This window comes from Capricornis sumatraensis, chromosome 2 (genome assembly GCF_032405125.1).
Source record: "Capricornis sumatraensis isolate serow.1 chromosome 2, serow.2, whole genome shotgun sequence".
In the NCBI taxonomy this organism is placed as follows: domain Eukaryota; kingdom Metazoa; phylum Chordata; class Mammalia; order Artiodactyla; family Bovidae; genus Capricornis; species Capricornis sumatraensis.
Window position 1 is genome coordinate 93,888,309 of NC_091070.1, and position 21,537 is coordinate 93,909,845.

At 41.6% G+C, this 21,537-nt stretch overlaps 1 protein-coding gene across 2 annotated transcripts in view; it reads left to right on the top strand.

Moving 5' to 3' along the window:
- The window catches only part of CERT1 (ceramide transporter 1), a 130,877-nt gene that overhangs the window by 87,353 nt on the left and 21,987 nt on the right, over nucleotides 1-21,537 (top strand). For both annotated transcript variants that reach the window (XM_068966615.1, XM_068966616.1), the window contains exon 9: nucleotides 17,420-17,506. In XM_068966615.1, coding sequence (XP_068822716.1) covers nucleotides 17,420-17,506 — 87 coding nt within the window. The remainder of the gene's footprint in view (nucleotides 1-17,419; nucleotides 17,507-21,537) is intronic.

Sequence of the window (21,537 nt, forward strand, 5' to 3'; positions counted from 1 at the left end):
GTCCTTGTAGGAGCTACCCAGTATTCACCATCTAATGAAATGGGCTGTTTATGGCCAGATTCAGAATAGGCATCTTTACTTGGCCAGGTAAGAGCATCTCACTTAGGGATATTGGCAGTGATGTTAGCTTGCATGGTGCCTGAGTTTCTTTAAAACAAAATGTCCAAGGGCCATCCAGTTAGAGCCTTGGAGAGGAGAAATCCAGCAGGACAACCTGGGCCATAGGTAATTGGCCCCAAACCCAGTGATTAGATTAATTCTAAACCTGCAAATATTGAGCCCAAGAAAGAAACTGAAACCAAAAAACCGACTCATTAGAAAAGACCCTGATGCTGGGAAAGATTGAAGGCAGGAGGAGAAGGGGACGATAGAGGATGAGATGGTTGGATGGCATCACCAACTCGATGGACATGAGTTTGAGCGAGCTCCCAGCATTGGTGATGGAGAGGGAAGCCTGGCGTTCTGCAATCCATGGGGTTGCAAAGAGTTAGACATGACTGAGTGACTGAACTAAAGAAAGAAATACATCTGATTCATAAGCAAAGATATGAGTTCCCCCTGCCCCACCAAAAAACGAGTATAAGCAGTTACCAAAGTTACCAGTATGCAGACCTGGTCCAGCATCTTGGATTAGCTGTCTCCTTCAGATGTCTTCTTGTGCTGGTCTGGTAATACTGTTTTTAGTTGAAGTCAGTTGTCAGAAACAGGAGTTGCATTTTATTCAGGAGAGGAGGCCTAATACAGTCCCTTCTAATGTGACTGAGTCCTTTATCTGAGACCTTTTCCAGTAGGAATAATCTCCTGGTTGCAGGTCATGGCACATCTGATCTTCATCCAAAGTTAAATTACTGTGATAAGCTTCAGAAACATATTTCGAATGCCCTTTTAATAACTAAACTTTACAATAATATGACAACAAGGAAACTATCTTGGAAAAGAATCTTAGGCAGTAGTGAAGACCTCATTTAATAAAATTAGAATTTAATATCCACTTAAACATTATCTTTCTCTAAAATTACCATAATTTCTACCAAATAGAGCCACATTAAGACTAATTTGTTCACAAAACATCTGACCACATAGACTTTAAATTGGCTCTGATGGAACTTTTCATAACGAATCTCAGTTTAACTTAAACTCTCGAGGCCGGGAAAGCCACACCAAAGGCATGTCATGGATTCTTCCTGTGATAAATGTAGATTTGGGTGCTGGGTTTAGGTGAATTTCTCTCTTCTCTAGATTCCCTGAATACCTTGAGATTCCTGCACCTGTTAGTAGGTGGCCTGCCTTGTATACCTGGGTAAGTTGTTGGGAACCTAAGAGTTTACAGATTCTGAAGGGCTCAGATAGAAAAGATAAATGTTTTAGTTCTATATAGAGAGGTGTAGACTAAGGGTTTCTTTATATCTGGAAAGCAGATTTAATAGTATTTCAGATGAAAAACAAAAATTATAACCATACTCATTTGTCCATTCAGTCCTGTGAGACTAATCCTAGATCTTAATCTTCAGTTAGCAGTTTTCTGAAACCATCCAGTTCTCCATCAGAAGTCTTTAATTTCTTATCCAGTTCAGTGGTATGATCTGAACGTTATCAGAAACCTGTACTTGTAAAAAAGTTCTTTTTATGAATATTCTTGAAGATGAAGTATTTTTGCCCAAACATTGGAGTAAAACAATAACTGTCCATAAATTACAAAAGATTTGAAAAGTTAAACACCTGATTCCAGTCCAATTGACAAACTTTGTTACTGCTGTGACATAAAACAATTTAAGATAATTTCTAGAATTATAACTGGTCACATGTTACCAGGACATTTTTGGAGTTCTGTATAATTTCTAGAATTTCTATAAAAGTAAAAGTGTTAGTTGCTCAGTCATAAACAACTCTTTGCAACCCCATAGACTATAGCCCACCAGACTACCCATTGACTGTAGCCCACCAGGCTCCTCTGTCCATGGAACTTTCCAGACAAGAATACTGGAATGGGTTGTCATTTCCTCCTCCAGGGGATCTTCCCAACCCAGGGATCAAACCTGCGTCTCCTGCATCGCAGGCATGTTCGTTACCGTTTGAGCCACCAGGGAAGCTAGACCTTCTAGTTACAACATTTACCCATTTAATAGGACCTCAGAAGTTTTATCACCACTCAAATTTGACAATACTTCCCATGTAATTTAACATACCAAATAGGCCTAATAGTTAATTACTCTTCTCTCTGAGATGGAGAGAAAACAAATAATTTGAGATATACCAGGGACCCTTTGAAAAACCTCAAAGTTAACTAAAGGTCCAGTGAACTTCATTTAGAAGTTGATCTTTGGAAAGTTTGTCAAAAATACCAAAAACTTTCAAAACCTGGTTAAATAGGATCATAGGTCAGTGTCATTTAACCAGCATGACAGTAAAAGAGCTCAAAGGTTGTCGTAAATCACGAAAAGGCAAAGAAACTCACACTATCTCTTACTAAAAGCAGCTCAGTATTATAAGGAAACTAAATTAAGAGAGAGAAAACTAAATTCAAGTTTCGTATACTTTACCGTTAAAAATCATTTTCTTAATTGAGTCTTATCTTAGCCGTTCCCAACCATGTACAAAACTCTTTTCTCAGTGTTCCTTTTCCTCAACCCTTTAACAACTTTGTGTATCCGTATTACTTTTTCTGTTTTTTCCATTCAGAAACAACCAGCTAGCTCTGAGACAAAACGATCCTCATACTTTTTACTCATGTATTTAAATTTTTTTATTTATGTATTTATTTGGCTGCCCCAGGTCTTAGTTGGGGCACACGTCATCTTTAGTTGTGGCATGTGAACTCTTGGTTGCAGCATCTGGGATCCAGTTCCCTGGCCAGGGATCACACCTGGGTCCCCTGCACTGGGAGTGTGGATTCTTAGGCACTGAACCACCCCCGAAGTCCCTCTGATAGTCTTTTAGTGAAAACATGCTTCCCATCTTCCTTGCATACTAAAATGTTTCCCTTACTGTTTTAGTAGCAAGGAAGTATTTAGTTATACATATTATAATTCTTAACCTTAAAACCCAGTTTCTAGTAAAAAGTAAGCACTTAAAAACTGTGTTTTACATTATTCTTTAGATTGGCAAGTTTATAAATACTATTTGTTCCTAGAAAACATTCACTTTCTTAAAGAAAATGTCTTGATGTGGCATCATATTAATAATCCTCCAAGTACCTTTTAGGAGTTTCTCTGCAAAAGGAAACCTGTGTTCTGTAAATAATGTCCCAAAATCTTACTTGGAAACAACTTGGGTATTCAGTGGATTCCCATTATTTATGTTAATTAAGCACAACTCTTAATTGGTATGGACCTAACAGAAGCAGAAGATATTAAGACGAGGTGGCAAGAATCCACAGAAGAACTGTACAAAAAAGATCTTCACAACCCAGATAATCACGATGGTGTGATCACTCACCTAGAGCCAGACATCCTGGAATGTGAAGTCAAGTGGGCCTTAGAAAGCATCACTATGAACAAAGCTAATGGAGGTGATGGAATTCTAGTTAAGCTATTTCAAATCCTGAAAGATGATGCTGTGAAAGTGCTGCACTCAATATGCCAGCAGATTTGGAAAACTCAGCAGTGGCCACAGGACTGGAAAAGGTCAGTTTTCATTCCAATCACAAAGAAAGGCAATGCCAAAGAATGCTCAAACTACCGCACAATTGCACTCATCTCACATGCTAGTAAAGTAATGCTCAAAATTCTCCAAGCCAGGCTTCAGCAATGTGGGAACCGTGAACTCCAGATGATCAAGCTGGTTTTAGAAAAGGCAGAGGAACCAGAGATCAAATTGCCAACATCCGCTGGATCATGGAAAAAGCAAGAGAGTTCCAGGAAAACATCTATTTCTGCTTCATTGACTATGCCAAAGCCTTTGACTCTGTGGATCACAATAAACTGGAAAATTCTGAAAGAGATGGGAATACCAGACCACCTAACCTGCCTCTTGAGAAATCTGTATGCAAGTCAGAAAGCAACAGTTAGAACTGGACATGGAACAACAGACTGGTTCCAAATAGGAAAAGGAGTACGGCAAATATATAAGAGTACTCAATAAAAGGAGTAAAATATTGTCACCCTGCTTATTTAATTTATATGCAGAGTACATCATGAGAAGAAACACAAGCTGGAATCAAGATTGCCGGGAGAAATATTCAATAACCTCAGATATGCAGATGACACCATCCTTATGGCAGAAAGTGAAGAGGAACTAAAAAGCCTCTTGATGAAAGTGAAAGAGGAGAGTGAAAAAGTTGGCTTAAAGCTCAACATTCAGAAAACAAAGATCATGGCATCTGGTCCCATCACTTCATGGAAAATAGACGGGGAAACAGTAGAAACAGTGTCAGACTTTATTTTTGGGGGGCTCCAAAATCACTGCAGATGGTGACTGCAGCCATGAAATTAAAAGACGCCTACTCCTTGGAAGAAAAGTTATGACCAACCTAGATAGCATATTCAAAAGTAGAGACATTACTTTGCCGACTAAGGTCCATCTAGTCAAGGCTATGGTTTTTCCAGTGGTCATGTATGGATGTGAGAGTTGGACTGTGAAGAAAGCTGAGCGCCAAAGAACTGATGCTTTTGAACTGTGGTGTTGGAGAAGACTCTTGAGAGTCCCTTGGACTGCAAGGAGATCCAACCAGTCCATTCTGAAGGAGATCAACCCTGGGATTTCTTTGGAAGGAATGATGCTAAAGCTGAAACTCCAGTACTTTGGCCACCTCATGCGAAGAATTGACTCATTGGAAAAGACTCTGATGCTGGGAGAGATTGGGGGCAGGAGGAGAATGGGACAACCCAGGATGAGATGGCTGGATGGCATCACTGACTCAATAGACGTGAGTCTGAGTGAACTCTGGGAGTTGGTGATGGACAGGGAGGCCTGGCGTGCTGCGATTCATGGGGTCTCAAAGAGTCGGACACAACTGAGCAACTGAACTGAACTGAACTGAAGCACAGCTCTAAAGTTCAAGTTACCAAAATCCAGAAGGAGTATTTTATATAAACATTCCCAAAACATAAATTGTTCCTAAAAGGTTAAAAGTTTCATCATATTGTTATTTTTCCTTGCTGAACAATTTTCTAACAGGAATAGTAAGATTTTATTTTATTTCTAGTAAATTTAAGTATAATAAAAGTATTATGCTCTAAAGACATGTCTGTATTACTTAAGCAAACAAGCTTAAGCTAACTTAATAACAGATATTAAGTCAGTACTAAATATATTTTGGACCATATAAACCTGAAATTTATTCTGACCAGGTTCTTATATATTTGAGTACTTACATAAGAGCTTAATTGCCTTTAAACCAATTAAATAGAGCTATTTTACCAAATAATTCTGACAGTACCACACATCTACAGCACTCATGTATAGATACGAGGAAACACACCTATTACTGAATTTCAGCCAGAAATCAGGTGTAGTGATGTAAAATCCATCAGTTATAAAAGAGGTTGAATTCTAATTGGGTTTCTGCCAAATGGAACAAATCAAGATCACCTGTTTAGATTGCTAAACCCTTTTTACTAGTATTTATGAGAGACATCACCAACTCTATGGACGTGAGTCTGGATGAACTCTGGGAGTTGGTGATGGACAGGGAGGCCTGGCGTGCTGCAATTCATGGAGTCCCAAAGAGTCGGACACGACTGAGCGACTGAACTGAACTACACTGACTGATGAGAGACACTTCACGTTTCTATTTGAGAAGTAACAAGTTATCTACCCCGTCTCAAGGCCAGAATTATTTTTTTCCCTCTATTTACAAACCTCTTACGATAATTAGGGGAGTTTGGGGAGGGGTAAAGGATTGGTGGGCTTTGGATTATTTCTGGAGCCACACTTCAGTGCTGTAAAGGCTAGATTTGTATAATAAGTTTTTTGGTTTGGCTCTTTTTTTTCCCCCCCTTTCTCAAAGAATTGGGTGGCCATCTCAGTGACACCAAAGGACTGATATACCCATTCGCTTATGTTGGAATCTTTCTTTCCTTCATTTAGCTTATGGGGGGGAGGGGGGGTGCAGGTTGGGGGCAGAGCCTCTTCCCAGCTAGCCCTCTCGAATTCTGTCAGGTTTCAAGTATCACCTATGGTCAGTTTAGTCAAACCATTGGCCTCCCACCTCCCAACTCAGTAATCCATTTGTAAACAATTTTGAGGATTCTCTCTGGGTTTAAGAAATTCTAACTATGGCCCTTGTTTGGCCTTTGATCTGAAGAGGCTTGCCTACAAGCCTCATGTGTTCCTGCCTCATGTGTTCCCGTTCCTAAAAGTAACCATTTGATAGTGTTTTGTGAGTAAAGAGGCAATTCAGATGGAAGATTATTAATAGAGGGGAACAGTAGTTAAAGTTTTAGGTAGCTTTTACATCATTAGTCTTTTTTTTAGCCTTCTACAGCAAATCTTTCAATGAGACTTGAAATTTTGAAATCTTTGGGGGCTTATGTATACCAATTAAAATAGGTACGATAGTTAAGATGAGAACTCTGTAAAATTTTAACAGTTTAATAGACTTTCTCACTCAAAGGGTCTAAGAAGCTAGCCTGATGAATATTTTTTCCTGCTAATATAATTTTAGAAAAGAAAAACTGCTGTTGCAAAACATCAGTTTGGAAGTGCTAAAAGAACCTATTGCGACCATTTCAGGGCCGAAATCCTCTCGTTGCATTTAAGAACTTGCAAGCGTACATAAACCCAGTTGGTATTCCCACTGGTGATTGTCCATCCAAAGGGTTTGGCTGTAAGGCACAATTTCTCACTATTTTGTAGCCTAATTCAGATGTGGGATATGAGATATGATCTGAACGACATTCTGAGGACAGTGTGGCAGATCAGATGTGTGCTTGTTCTGAGTCTGGCCCCAAGGAGCTCACCTCGCAGGGCGTGGTTCTCCCTGTGGCAGTCTGCAGCTACCATAGGTGATCAACCTCGCTTGTGCTTCCCCCTCAGTACCCCCCATGAGTAGTGTTTACTGATTGTAGTGGAGCTCCCTTAGTCTCAGAGCTGAGTAATTCATTCTCTTGTTTCACTAACAAAAGCTTTGTTCAGACCATATATCGACCTTTTTTTTTTTTTAATTTAAGCCAAATTTAACAAATACCTAGCCATCTGTGTTTCCCTGGGCCCCTTGTCCAGAATCCCTAGGTCCTGCCTAAGAAGTGCATAAGTGGCCCTTGAGACTCCAAATCTTAAGTGAAATAGCATGAATAAAATTTTCAGGATTGTCCTTCCAACTGTGAGGTTTGGATACTAGGAGAGCTCACCAGAACACCTGAGGAGTCCTGGTAAGCTGGTGGGGCTCTGTGGGCCCATGCTTGGCACTGAGCGTGGGTTCTGTGTGGACTCCCACGTGTCATTTAGTGGGCATCTCTGACATCCTGCCAGCTAAACCATGCATGTCGATAAAAATTAATCAGTCTATTTGAGAAAGAAATGGAAAATTGTATTCAAGCAAATTGAGGAGAACTGTTCTGCCCATTAGAAGTCAAAGCACAGTAGTATAAATTTTTTGAGATGGGAGCAGTACATCAAATGATGTAATATCGACAGTTTGCATAACCCAGTTCTACAGAAACAAAGTGATGTCATGTGATGCCTTTCTTGAGTATCAAGAAAGAAGTTTATCTATTTAGGAGTTGTCTTGTTGATACTAGGAAAGTATTGTGCTTTAGGATTGAAAAGTGAAACTTGCTCAGTCGTGTCCTACTCTTTGCGACCCTATGGACTATACAGTCCATGGAATTCTCCAGGCCAGAATACTGGAGTGAGTAGCCATTCCCTTCTTCCCAACCCAGGGATCGAACCCAGGTCTCCTGCATTGCAGGTGGATTCTCTACCAGCTGAGCCATCAAGGAATCCCTTAGGCAGGTAGCTTTCCTGATGGGGCAGAGTTGGTCATGATGCATAGTGCAGATACAGAACAAATAATGGAGGGGAAAGGGGGAGCCAAAGGGCAGAGAAAAGTTTTTTCTACATTTAAATTTTTATCTTGTCATAAAATACGAATTTTATGTCAAATCCCTGTAGTTTCAAGTTATGTAATCCTTAAAGTAGTTCTTGTTCTTACACATTTTTCTCCTTTTCAAGTTTTGAACCACTGGATTTTAGATACTAATTCAAACTTTGACTTTGTTTTTCTTATCAAACATTCACAGTGTTCTAGTTATTGAACAAAGATTTAGCTGTTTCTGTCATCTGTAGCCTCAGAAATTATAATCTTAAATCCATTCCTTAAGATTTAACTAATGCAAGACACTGCTAGGCATAAAAGAGAACAAGCAAACACTTTAAAATCATGAATGAAATTTTAAAAGCCCATTATCGTCATCATTTATCTTGGTTTTATAAACACTGAAAGTGAAAGTCATTCAGTTGTGTACGACTCTTTGCAACCCGACAGACTGTATCAAGTCAGTTCAGTTCAGTCGCTCAGTCATGTCCGACTCTTTGCGACCCCATGAATCGCAGCACGCCAGGCCTCCCTGTCCATCACCAACTCCCAGAGTTCACTCAGACTCACGTCCATTGAGTCCGTGATGCCATCCAGCCATCTCATCCTCGGTCGTCCCCTTCTCCTCCTGCCCACAATCTCTCCCAGCATCAGTCTTTTCCAATGAGTCAACTTTTCACATGAGGTGGCCAAAGTACTGGAGTTTCAGCTTTAGCATCATTCCTTCCAAAGAAATCCCAGGGTTGATCTCCTTCAGAATGGACTGGTTGGATCTCCTTGCAGTCCAAGGGACTCTCAAGAGTCTTCTCCAACACCACAGCTCAAAAGCATCAATTCTTCGGTGCTCAGCCTTCTTCACAGTCCAACTCTCACATCCATACATGACCACTGGAAAAGCCATAGCCTTGACCAGATGGACCTTAGTCAGCAAAGTAATGTCTCTACTTTTGAATATACTATTTAGGTTGGTCATAACTTTTCTTCCAAGGAGTAGGCGTCTTTTAATTTCATGGCTGCAGTCACCATCTGCAGTGATTTTGGAGCCCCCAAAAAGAAAGTCTGACACTGTTTCCCCATCTATTTCCCATGAAGTGATGGGACCAGATGCCATGATCTTTGTTTTCTGAATGTTGAGCTTTAAGCCAACTTTTTCACTCTCCTCTTTCACTTTCATCAAGAGGCTTTTTAGTTCCTCTTCACTTTCTGCCATAAGGATGGTGTCATCTGCATATCTGAGGTTATTGAATATTTCTCCTGGCAATCTTGATTCCAGCTTGTGTTTCTTCCAGTCCAGCGTTTCTCATGATGTACTCTGCATATAAGTTAAATAAGCAGGGTGACAATATTTTACTCCTTTTATTGAGTACTCTTATATATTTGCCGTACTCCTTTTCCTATTTGGAACCAGTCTGTTGTTCCATGTCCAGTTCTAACTGTTGCTTCCTGACCTGCATACAGATTTCTCAAGAGGCAGGTCAGGTGGTCTGGTATTTCCATCTCTTTCAGAAGTTTCCACAGTTTATTGTGATCCACAGAGTCAAAGGCTTTGGCATAGTCAATGAAGCAGAAATAGATGTTTTCCTGGAACTCTCTTGCTTTTTCCATGATCCAGCGGATGTTGGCAATTTGATCTCTGGTTCCTCTGCCTTTTCTAAAACCAGCTTGAACATTAGGGAGTTCACGGTTCACGTATTGCTGAAGCCTGGCTTGGAGAATTTGGAGCATTACTTTACTAGCATGTGAGATGAGTGCAATTGTGCGGTAGTTTGAGCATTCTTTTGAATTGCCTTTCTTTGTGATTGGAATGAAAACTGACCTTTTCCAGTCCTGTGGCCACTGCTGAGTTTTCCAAACTTGCTGGCCTATTGAGTGTAGCACTTTCACAGCATCATCTTTCAGGTCCATGGGATTTTCCAGGGCAGAATACTGGAGTGGGTAGCCTTTCCCTTCTCCAGGGGATCTACCCATTCCAGGGATCAAACCTGGGTCTCGTGCATTACAGGTGGATTCTTTACCAGGTGAGCCATCAGGGAAACCATGCTCGGCATGGGTGATATTTTCAGAATAAGACAAACAAGGATCCTGCCCGGGGACCTTGTTGTTGTTGTTGTTTAGTCAGTAAGTCATGTCTGACTCTTTGCAACCTGGTGGACTATAGCCTGCCAGTTTCCTCTGTCTATGGGATTTCCCAAGCAAGAGTACTGGAAAGAAAGTGAAGTTGCTCAGTCTTGTCTGACTCTTTGTGATCCCATGGAATGTACCTACCAGGCTCCTCTGTCCATGGGATTTTCCAGGCAATAGTACTGGAGTGGATTGCCATTTCCTTCTCCAGGGGATCTTTCCGACCCAGGGATTGAACCCGGCTCTCCCGCATAGTAGACAGACGCTTAACTGTCTGACCCACAGTGAAGCAACTGAAGAGTACTGGAGTAGGTTGCTATTTCCTTCTCCAGGGGATCTTCCTGACCCAGGGGTTGAACCTGTGTCTCCTGAATTGGCAGGTGGGTTCTTTACCACCAAGCTGCCGGGGAATCCCACTAAGTACATATATAATGGGAACACAGAGTAGTTAATGGGTGATTAGAATAATGTTTGTTGTGGAACACTTTAACACTGGGAGGATATTAAGTCAGGGATGGCTTCCAGGTTTAGTAACATCTGAGCTAAAACTTTAATGACTGAACTTAGTATTTGTTACCCAGTGGATACCCTGGAAAGTGTTTGCTTCTAGGCACTGAAAAGAAACCATTTGAAGACCCAGAAGGAAAAGAGCATTTTGCCGCAGGGTAACAAAGCAGTTATATGTGGAGGGTGGGGCCTATCCAAAGTAGGGAGTGGCAAGACTGGCTGGAAAAATCTGCCTCAGGCAATGGGTTTGAGGTACAGAAACTTTCCAAATTTACAGTTTAGAAAGTCATTCCTACTTCCTGCAGTGAGGAGAGTGGACTGAAGATGACAGTTGTGACTAAGGGCTTGGAGACTCTTGTTGGTATTAGAGGTAAGAATTGAAGATAGCTTAAATTCGGATAGAACAGTAGGAATGTACATGGACAAATCAGATATTTGGAAAGTAGTATGTGGTGACTAAATGAGGGAAAAAAGGAATTCAAGAACAGGCCCAGGTTTCTGCCTTAGACAGATTGATGTGGAGAGGGAGGAAGAACAGGTTTTAGACCTGGTGCATATAAGTTGGAACAGTCACATGAGAAGTCTATCTTATGTATTATTAGATGTAAAGATATACACTTAGGAGTGAGATGACAGGCTGTGAACTTGGGAATCTGCAGATGATGACTGAAGTCATAGAAATAGTAAGAATGCTGTGGGGAGAGCAAAGGTGGAACCCCGAGGAGCACTCACATTTACGGAGTAGACAGAGGAGGAACCTGCTCGGGAACCCGAAGAAGTGCTTACTTTTCCCAGTGCATAGCTGGGTGCTTAGTTGTGTCCAACTCTTTGCAACCCTATGGCCTATAGCCCACCAGGCTTCTCTGTCCATGGAATTTTCTAGGCAAAGAAAACTAGAGTGGGTTGCCATTCCCGTGCTCCAGGGGATCTTCCCGACCCAAGGACGAACCCACGTCTTCTGCATTGGCTGGTGCATTCCCAGAGGGCGAAGCCCAAGTTCATGCCAAGTTGCTTCAGTCACGTCTGATCCTTTGTGACCCTACAGACTGTGGAACCCACCAGGCTCTTCTGTCCATGGACCATAGCTCACCAGGCTTCTCTGTCCATGGGATTCTCCAGGTATGAATATTGGAGTGGGTTGCTGTGCCCTCCTCCTGAGGATCTGCCCAGCCCAGGGACTGAACCCTGTTCTATCATGTCTCCTGCATTGGCAGGCAAATTCTTTACCAGGAGAGCCACCCGGGAAGCCCAAGAGGACTGGGAAATTACAAATCCCAGAGGGAAGCTATAACAAACCTAGACAGCATGTTAAAAAGCAGAGACATTACTTTGTCAACAAAGGTCCATCTAGTCAAAGCTATGGTTTTTCTACTAGTCATGTATGGATGTGAGAGTTGGACTATAAAGAAAGCTGAGTGCTGGAGAATTGATGCTTTTGAATTGTGGTGTTGGAGAAGACTCTTGAGAGTCCCTTGGACTGCAAGGAGATCCAACCAGTCCATCCTAAAGGAAATCGGTCCTGACTGTTCATTGGAAGGACTGAAAAAAGCGCCAATACTTTGGCCACCTGATGTGAAGAACTGACTCATTAGAAACGACCCTGATGCTGGGAAAGATTGAAGGTGGGAGGAGAAGGGGATAATAGAGAAAAAATGGTTGGATGGCATCACCGATTCGATGGACATGAGTTTGCGCAAGCTCCGGGAGTTGGTGATGGACAGGGAAGCCTCGTGTGCTGCAGTCCCACAGGGTCACAACGTCGGACACAGCTGTGCAACTGAACTGACTGAACTGAGGAGAATGATGGCCCCAATGAAGATCATTAACATAAACTCTGCTAATAGGGCAAGTAAGATAAAGCAGAAATGGTCTGGACCTAACAGAAGCAGAAGATATTAAGAGGAGGTGGCAAGAATACACAGAAGAACTGTACAAAAAAGATCTTCACGACCCAGATAATCATGATGGTGAGATCACTAATCTAGAGCCAGACATCCTTGAATGTGAAGTCAAGTGGGCCTTGGAAAGCATCGATACGAACAAAGCTAGAGGAGGTGATGGAATTCCAGTTGAGCTGTTTCAAATCCTGAAAGATGATGCTGTGAAAGTGCTGCACTCAATATACCAGAAAATTTGGAAAACTCAGCAGTGGCCACACGACTGGAAAAGATCAGTTTTCATTCCAATTCCAAAGAAAGGCAGTTCAAAAGAATGCTCAGACTACCGCACAATTGCACTCATCTCACATGCTAGTAAAGTAATGCTCAAAATTCTCCAAGCCAGGCTTTAGCAATACATGAACCGTGAACTCCCTGATGTTCAAGCTGGTTTTAGAAAAGGCAGAGGAACCAGAGATCAAATTGCCAACATCTGCTGGATCATGGAAAAGCAAGAGAGTTCCAGGAAAACATCTATTTCTGCTTTATTGACTATGCCAAAGCCTTTGACTCTGTGGATCGCAAGAAACTGTGGAAAATTCTGAGATGGGAATACCCAACTACCTGACCTGCCTCTTGAGAAATCTGTGTGCAGGTCAGGAAGCAGCAGTCAGAACTGGACATGGAACAACAGACTGGTTCCAAATAGGAAAAGGAGTACGTCAAGGCTGTATATTGTCACCCTGCTTATTTAACTTATATGCAGAGTACATCATGAGAAACGCTGGACTGGAAGAAACACAAGCTGGAATCAAGATTGCCGGGAGAAATATCCATAACCTCAGATATGCAGATGACACCACCCTTATGCCAGAAAGTGAAGAGGAGCTAAAAAGCCTCTTGATGAAAGTGAAAGTGGAGAGTGAAAAAGTTGGCCTAAAGCTCAGCATTCAGAAAACAAAGATCATGGCATCTGGTCCCATTGCTTCATGGGAAATAGATGGGGAAACAGTGTCAGACTTTATTTTGGGGGGCTCCAAAATCATTGCAGATGGTGACTGCAGCCATGAAATTAAGAGACGCTTACTCCTTGAAAGGAAAGTTATGACCAACCTAGATAGCATATTCAAAAGCAGAGACATTACTTTGCCAACAAAGGTCCATCTGGTCAAGGCTATGGTTTTTCCAGTGGTCATGTATGGATGTGAGAGTTGGACTCTGAAGAAAGCTGAGCGCCGAAGAATTGATGCTTTTGAGCTGTGGTGTTGGAGAAGACTCTTGAGAGTCCCTTGGACTGCAAGGAGATCCAGCCAGTCCATTCTGAAGGAGATCAGCCCTGGGGTTTCTTTGGAAGGACCGATGCTGAAGCTGAAACTCCAGTACTTTGGCCACCTCATGCAAAGAGTTGACTCATTGGAAAAGACCCTGATGCTGGGAGGGACTGGGGACAGGAGAAGAAGGAGACGGCAGAGGATGAGATGGCTGGATGGCATCACCGACTTGATGGACATGAGTTTGGGTAAACTCTGAGAGTTGGTGATGGACCGGGAGGCCTGGCGTGCTGCGATTTCTGCGGTCGCAAAGAGTCGGACATGACTGAGCAAGTGAACTGAACTGAACTGATAGCTCAGTTGGTAAAGAATCCACCTGCAATGCAGGAGACCCAGGTTCAATTCCTGGCTTGGGAAGATCCGCTGGAGAAGGGATAGGCTACCTACTCCAGTGGGCTTCCCTTGCGGCTCAGCTGGTAAAGAATCTGCCTGCAGTGTGGGAGACCTGGGTTTGATCCCTGGAGAAGGAAAAGCTACCTACGCCAGTAATCTGGCCTGGAGAATTCCATGGACTATACAGTCCATGGGGTCGCAGAGAGTTGGACATGACTGAGCAACTTTCACTGTACATGGATGCTGTAACATGATCACAACATCTATCACCTTACATTTTTACAGGTTTTTTTTTTGTAGTGAGAACTTAAGTATTTTAATAAAGAAAAATTTATTCCAGTTCTTTCTCAGATATTTAACACTGTAGTTCCCAATTGGTAGACTCCTGAGACTCTGACTCTTGAATAGATTGAATGAACATTACAGCTTCTTAAAGTATAGATATGGTTATGATCAGTAGAATTTAAAAGTCATCAGAAAATGTTTGAGTTCAGAATAGATTTTGGGTATTTTATGGTTTTGTAACATCAACAGAGACCAAAGTGATTCTGTTGACATTTGAGTGTCTGAAATGTTTTGGCTTTATGAAGGGAGTCCTGCAGGACTCTTTTCCATGAGACAGCTGGTCATTAGATGGTTATGTTAGGGAGGAATAAATCTTCCTCTACCTGTCTTTGTTTTTTCTGGCTCATCTAAAAAATTAAATTGACAAATTAAATTGACACAGGACAGATTAACAGGAGAAAATCAAGGTTTAATGATATGTCTGTGTGGGAGAAATCCAGGGAAACTCCCCACAATGGCCGAAACTCTCACCTTAAATACCATCTTCAGCTAAAGACAAAAGATGGGGACATGGTGGTTTGGAACTTAAAAGACGGGTAAGGTAATTCACATGAAGATGGAAAAGCAGATGTTTGGTAAACCAGCGTAGATCCTGCCGAGTTTCCCTCATAACATCTAGCCCACATTCTGTGCAGATCTCTCTAGTGATTGCTGTGTTCTCGGCACAGACACTCTATCTGAAACTTTTTTTAGATCATGAGAGGGGAAAATCAAAGTTTCTTCCTGAATCTTTCAGGCCTTTGTTTGTTTTTAGCTAGCTCAGAATAATCCATGTGCAAAACAGATATTTTGGTAATTCACTGAGATGTGCACTTTTCTGTGTGTTGTAGTTAAACTGAAAAGCTCAGGGGGTTTTGAAGTGCCTTTCCCGGGATTCTCTAGAGTGTTGCAGTGAATCAGGGTTTCTGCTATGCCTGTGCCAGATAACAGAAGCGCTGGAGTGCAGTTCCGCCCACCCTTCTTGTGGGGCCCCAGGCTGTGGCAGGGTAGGGATGAGTTACTACAGACTGTTTAACAGAGCTCTGGTGACTTGGAATTTTCAGTCTTAATTGGGAAGATTCCAGACAGACCCACAATAGTTAATCTTATTTTGTATATTTAAAAATTTAGGAAACTTAAACCCAAGCCTGCCTTTTCAGCCTTCAGTTTAACCATAATATGAAGCTGCTAGGGAGAGGAATAGTTCCTCCCTCTACCGTCCTTGAGTTCTTGTGGCTTGACTAATAATAAAATTGACATGAGACAGATTAGAGAAAAACAAATTCTAATTCATCTGCATGGCAGAGACTCACAGAAATGGTACCTAAAAAGAGGCCAAAGCAGTCAGCTTTTATGCTCATTCAACGAAGAAACAATAAAATTTTGAGGAAGTGATAGGATGATGGGGCCTCGGACGGAGGCTCAGTAGTGAAGAATCCACCAGGGCTTGATCCCTGGGTCGGAAAGGTCCCTGGAGGAGGAAATGGCAACCCACTCCAGTATCCTGGCCTGGAAAATTCTATGGACAGAGGAGCCAGGTGGGCTATAATCCATGGGATCGGAAGTCACACGACTTAGCAGCTAAACAGCAACAACAAAGCAACCTCTGGATGCAGGGAATGCACATTTCACATGAGATTTGTTTCCTGTTTTCAGGGAGACTGGAGTATCAGAGTGTTCCTCTTGCATTGGCCATTTCTTATGTAACTTTAATTCAAAATACTCAATATGCTGTTAAGAACCATGGGGTAGCCTACTCTGGACCCCAATAGTGCCATCATTCCGCTTATAGTCTACTTGTTCAGTCCACTTAAATGTGTTTTATCACTGCAAGATGTGTACATACCTTGCTTGTTTCCATTTTGCTGTTATTCTTTGTATTTTTATCTTGTGATGCAGCTGAGGTTCTACTTGCATTAGAACTACTTGGAGGACTTATTAACATGCGTATTCCTGGCTCTACCCAAGACCGACTAAAAAGTAATTTCTGTGAATTGGGGCCTGGGACTTTTCATCTTAATAACTTCCCCATGCAGTTCCTCAAGTGATTGAGAGCCACTGCTCTACCGTTCTAAGCAGGCTTTCAAGCATCAGTTCAACTTTTCTTTCTCTGTGATGTAATTGTCTTTGCTTAGGAAGATCCCTGTGAGAAACCCTGTCAGTACTTTTCATTGGCTATAGATCTTCTGCAACTTTGTCCGTAAAGCCTTCCTGCAATTTTATATGGTTTCTGACAAGTGCTCAAGTCACAGGTGCTCAGCTCGGCCACTGTAGCACGAACGCAGACATGGGCAGTCCATAAGTGAATGAGCTAAATCTCTAATTCCACACAATGCCCGTGCCATGATTTGGGGCTTGGGGGCACACTGCTCCACTTGTGGGGTCTTAGTTTCCCAATCAGAGATTGAACTTGGACCCTTATCAGTCACAGTGCAGAGTCCTAACCACTGGACCACCAGGGAATTCTTTGAAATGTTACTCTCTTGTTTCTCAACCACTTAAAAATGAAATGCTGACCTTAAAGGCCATTCTGAAAGTAGACAGTGGACTAGAATTGGCCATGTAGTTCACCAGTATCTGCCCTAACACAGTCTTGGTGAATATATAGTAAGTATTTGAGTACCAAGTGAGTGAATTAATTGTAACACTAGTGATTTTGTATAGAGCATATTGGCCATAGTTCATTTACCCCCTGCTAACTGTACTTGCCCTAACACAGTGTTGGTGAATATATAGTAAGTATTTGAGTACCAAGTGAGTGAATTAGTGTAACACTAGTGGTTTTGGATAGAACATATGTTGTTCATCTTTGTGTATTATCTTGTACTACCTGATTCCAAAATGTTTAACAGCTCACTTTTACATTTTCTCTGAGAGTTAATGCCACGACCATCACTGTTTTCTATTTCTTGAATCAACTGCTCTTTTTTTCCCCCTGTGTGTCTAAATAGGAAGGCCCAAACAGTTTGATTAATGAAGAGGAGTTCTTTGATGCTGTTGAAGCTGCTCTTGACAGACAAGATAAAATAGAAGAACAGGTATGTAAATTTTTAAAAGTTTTAAAAATCCTTGGTGTATATTTCATATAAATAGAATTTGAAATCATGATCCTAATAACCTAAGAAATGAACTGTGTCTACATTGAGTCACAAATATAGAAGAACCTTCATAAGTCACTTTCTTTATTGATCAATTTTCAAGCAATAGAAAGAAGACTAATAATTGTTTAAATGAAACATGCATAAATAACATGAAATTGAATGGAGATATTCTGCCTGTTCTCTTTGAACTATTCAATTTTCAGTTCAGTCCAGCCATTTAGTTGTGTCAGACTCTTTGCGACCCCATGGACTGCAGCACACCAGGCTTCCCTGTCCATCACCATCTCCCGAAGCTTACTCAAACTCATGTCCATCGAGTCAGTGATGCCATCCAACAATCTCATCCTCTGTCATCCCCTTCTCCTCTGCCTTCAATCTTTCCCAGCATCAGGGTCTTTTCCAGTGAGTCAGTTCTTCACATCAGGTGGCCAAAGTATTGGAGTCTCAGTTTCAGCAGCAGTCCTTCCAGTGAATAAATATTCAGGACTGATTTTCTTTAGGATGGACAGGTTGGGTCTCCTTGCAGTCCAAGGGACTCCCAAGAATCTTCTCCAGTGCCACAGTTCTAAAGCATCAATTCTTTGGCTGTCAGCATTCTTTATAGTCCAACTCTCACATCCATATGTGATTACTGGAAAAACCATAACTTTAAACTAGACGGACCTTTGTTGGCAAAGTAATATCTCTGCTTTTTAATATCCTGTCTAGGTTGGTCATAGCTTTTCTTCCAAGGAGCAAGCTTAAGTTTCATGGCTGCAGTGACTATCTGCAGTGATTTTGGAGCCCCCAAAAATAAAGTCTATCGCTCTTTCGTTGTTTCCCCATCTATTTGCCATGAAATGATGGGACTGGATGCCATGATCTTAGTTTTCTGAATGTTGAATTTTAAGCCAGCTATTTCACTCTCCTCTTTCACTTTCATCAAGAGGCTCTTTAGTTCTTCTTCAGTTTCTGCCATAAGGGTGGTGTCATCTGCATATGTGAGACTATTGATATTTCTCTCAGCAATTTTATTATCATTATCCAATTTTATTATCATTCTGTTAATACAAAGCATATATTTGCTCTGAGTAAAACAGTCTCTTTGAATTTCTCTTCATCACCAAATACTATATGAATTTGAAAGGAAGATGACCAAGAATTTATTTTTCTTCTACGTTAGTACCGTTTAGTTTTTATTATTAACTCATTTATTGCTTTCACTACTTTCACCATAATTACTTCCTCACTTTTAACTTTGTTTAGTGTTTTATCATCATTAAATTCACAGCAGTTATACCAAGCCCCTTCTGGGAAATTGAAGGGAAGTATTTCTTAAATCCTTCAACTCAGTTTCAAGATTAATTTGGGTCTTTACCTTTAGAGGCTTCCCTGTGACTCAGATGGTAAAGAATCTGCCTGCAGTGCAGGAGACCCGGGTTCAATCCCTGGGTTGGGAAGATCCCCTGGAGAAGGGAATGGCTACCCATTCCAGTATTCTTGTCTGGAGAATTCCATGGCTCGAGGAGCCTGGTGAGCTACAGTACATGGGGTCCCTAAGAGTCAGACACGATTGAGCAACTAGCACTTTCACTTTTTTCACTTTTTCACTTTACCTTAATTCTGCAACAGTGCAGTTACCATGTATTACCGCTAGATGGTACCATATATTACCACTAGGTTCCTAACATGGTACAGGAGGCTGTGATGAAAACCATCCCCAAGAAAAAGAAATGCAAAAAGGAAAAAGAGTTGTCTGAGGAGGCCTTACAAATGGCTGAGAAGAGAAGAGACACAAAAGGCAAAGGAGAAAAGGAAAGATATATCCATCTGAATGCAGAGTTCCAAAGAATAGCAAGGAAAGATAAGAAAGCCTTCCTAAGTGACCAGTGCAAAGAAATAGAGGAAAACAATAGAATGGGAACAACTAGAGATCTCTTCAAGAAAGTTAGAGATAACCAAGGGAACATTTCATGCAAAGATGGGCACAATAAAGGACAGAAATGGTATGGACCTAACAGAAGCAGAAGGTATTAAGAAAAGGTGGCAAAAATACACAGAACTATACAAAAAAGATCTCTATGACCCAGATAACCATGATGGTGTGATCACTCACCTAAAACCAGACATCCTGGAATGCTAAGTCAAGTGGGTCTTAGGAAGCATCACTACAAACAAAGCTAGTGGAAGTGATGGAATTCCAGTTGAGCTATTTCAGATCCTAAAAGATGATGCTGTGAAAGTGCTACACTCAATGTGCCAGCAAATTTGGAAAACTCATCAGTGGCCACAGGACTGGAAAAGGTCAGTTTTCATTCCAATCCCAAAGAAAGGCAATGCCAAAGAATGCTCAAACTACCGCACAATTGCACTCATCTCACACGCTAGCAAAGTAATGCTCAAAATTCTCCAAGCCAGGCTTCAAGAGTGTGTGACTGAGAACTTCCAGATGTTCAAGCTGGATTTAGAAAAGGCAGAGGAACAGGAGATCAAATTGCCAACATCTGTTTGATGATAGAAAAAGCAAGAGAGTTCCAGAAAAACATCTGCTTCATTGACTACGCTAAAACCTTTGACTGTGTGGATCACAACAAACTGGAAAATTCTTCAAGGGATGGGTTTACCAGACCACCTTACCTACCTCCTAAAAAATCTGTATGCAGGTCAAGAAGCAACACTTAGGACTAGACATGGAACAACGGACTGAATCCAAATCAGGAAAGGAGTACGTCAAGACTGTATATTGTCACCCTCCTTATTTAACTTCTATGCAGAGTACATCATGAGAAACGCTGGGCTGGAAGAGGCACAAGCTGGAATCAAGATTGCCGGGAGAAATATCAATAACCTCAGATACGCAGATGACACCACCCTTATGGCAGAAAGGAAAGAGGATCTAAAGAGCCTCTTGATGAAAGTGAAAGAGGAGAGTGAAAAAGTTGGCTTAAAACTGAACTTTCGGAAAACTAAGATCATGATATCCGGTCACATCATTTCATGGCAAATAGATGGGGAACCAATGGAAACAGTGACAGACTTTCTTTTCTTGGACTCCAAAATCACTGCAGATGGTGGCTGCAGCCATGAAATTAAAGATGCTTACTCCTTGGAAGAAAAGTTATGACCAACCTAGACAGCATATTAAAAAGCAGAGACATTGCTTTGCCAGCAAAGGTCCATCTAATCAAAGCTATGGTTTATCCAGAAGTCATGTATGGATGTGAGAGTTGAACCATAAAGAAAGCTGAGTGCTGAAGAACTGATGCTTTTGAGCTGTTGTGTTGGAGAAGACTCTTGAGTCCCTTGGACTGCAAGGAGATCCAACCAGTCCATCCTAAAGGAAATCAGTCCTGAATGTTCTTTGGAAGGACTGCTGCTGAAGCTGAAACTCCAGTACTTTGGCTACCTGAAGGCAGGAAGAGAAGGGGATGACAGAGGATGGGATGGTTGGATGGCATCACTGACTCAATGGACATGAATTTGAGCCAGCTCTGGCAGTTAGTGATGGACTGGGAGGCCTGGTGTGATGCAGTCCATGGGGTCGCAAAGAGTCAGATATGAGTGAGTGACTGAACTGAACTTAACCACTAGATGGTACTTATGCTTGAATTTTAGTTATTCTTCTCAAGACTATAAGCATCTTATAAATGTCATGTATGTCAGTTGTATACCCTAAATTAACTTGCATAGAAAAATTGGCTTGTTTATTCCTTTTAATTTTAAAGGCAGTGAAGGCTATTATGCTGTCAACTACAGGTGGGCACTTGCCACCTGCCTCTACACAGATTAAATCACAGGTGTTGCTGCAACTGCTGTCCTTCAGCACTCCCTAAACAGAGCACAGGTCGGAGAGGAGGAATGAGGCACTCCATGCTCTGGGAAAATTGGCAGAATAGGCCTTCAGATAGATATCTTTAGGACATGATTTTATGAGTCCAGTTCATGGAATTCCTTCATGGTGATATCTGCTAGTGGTGACTAGCTGAAAT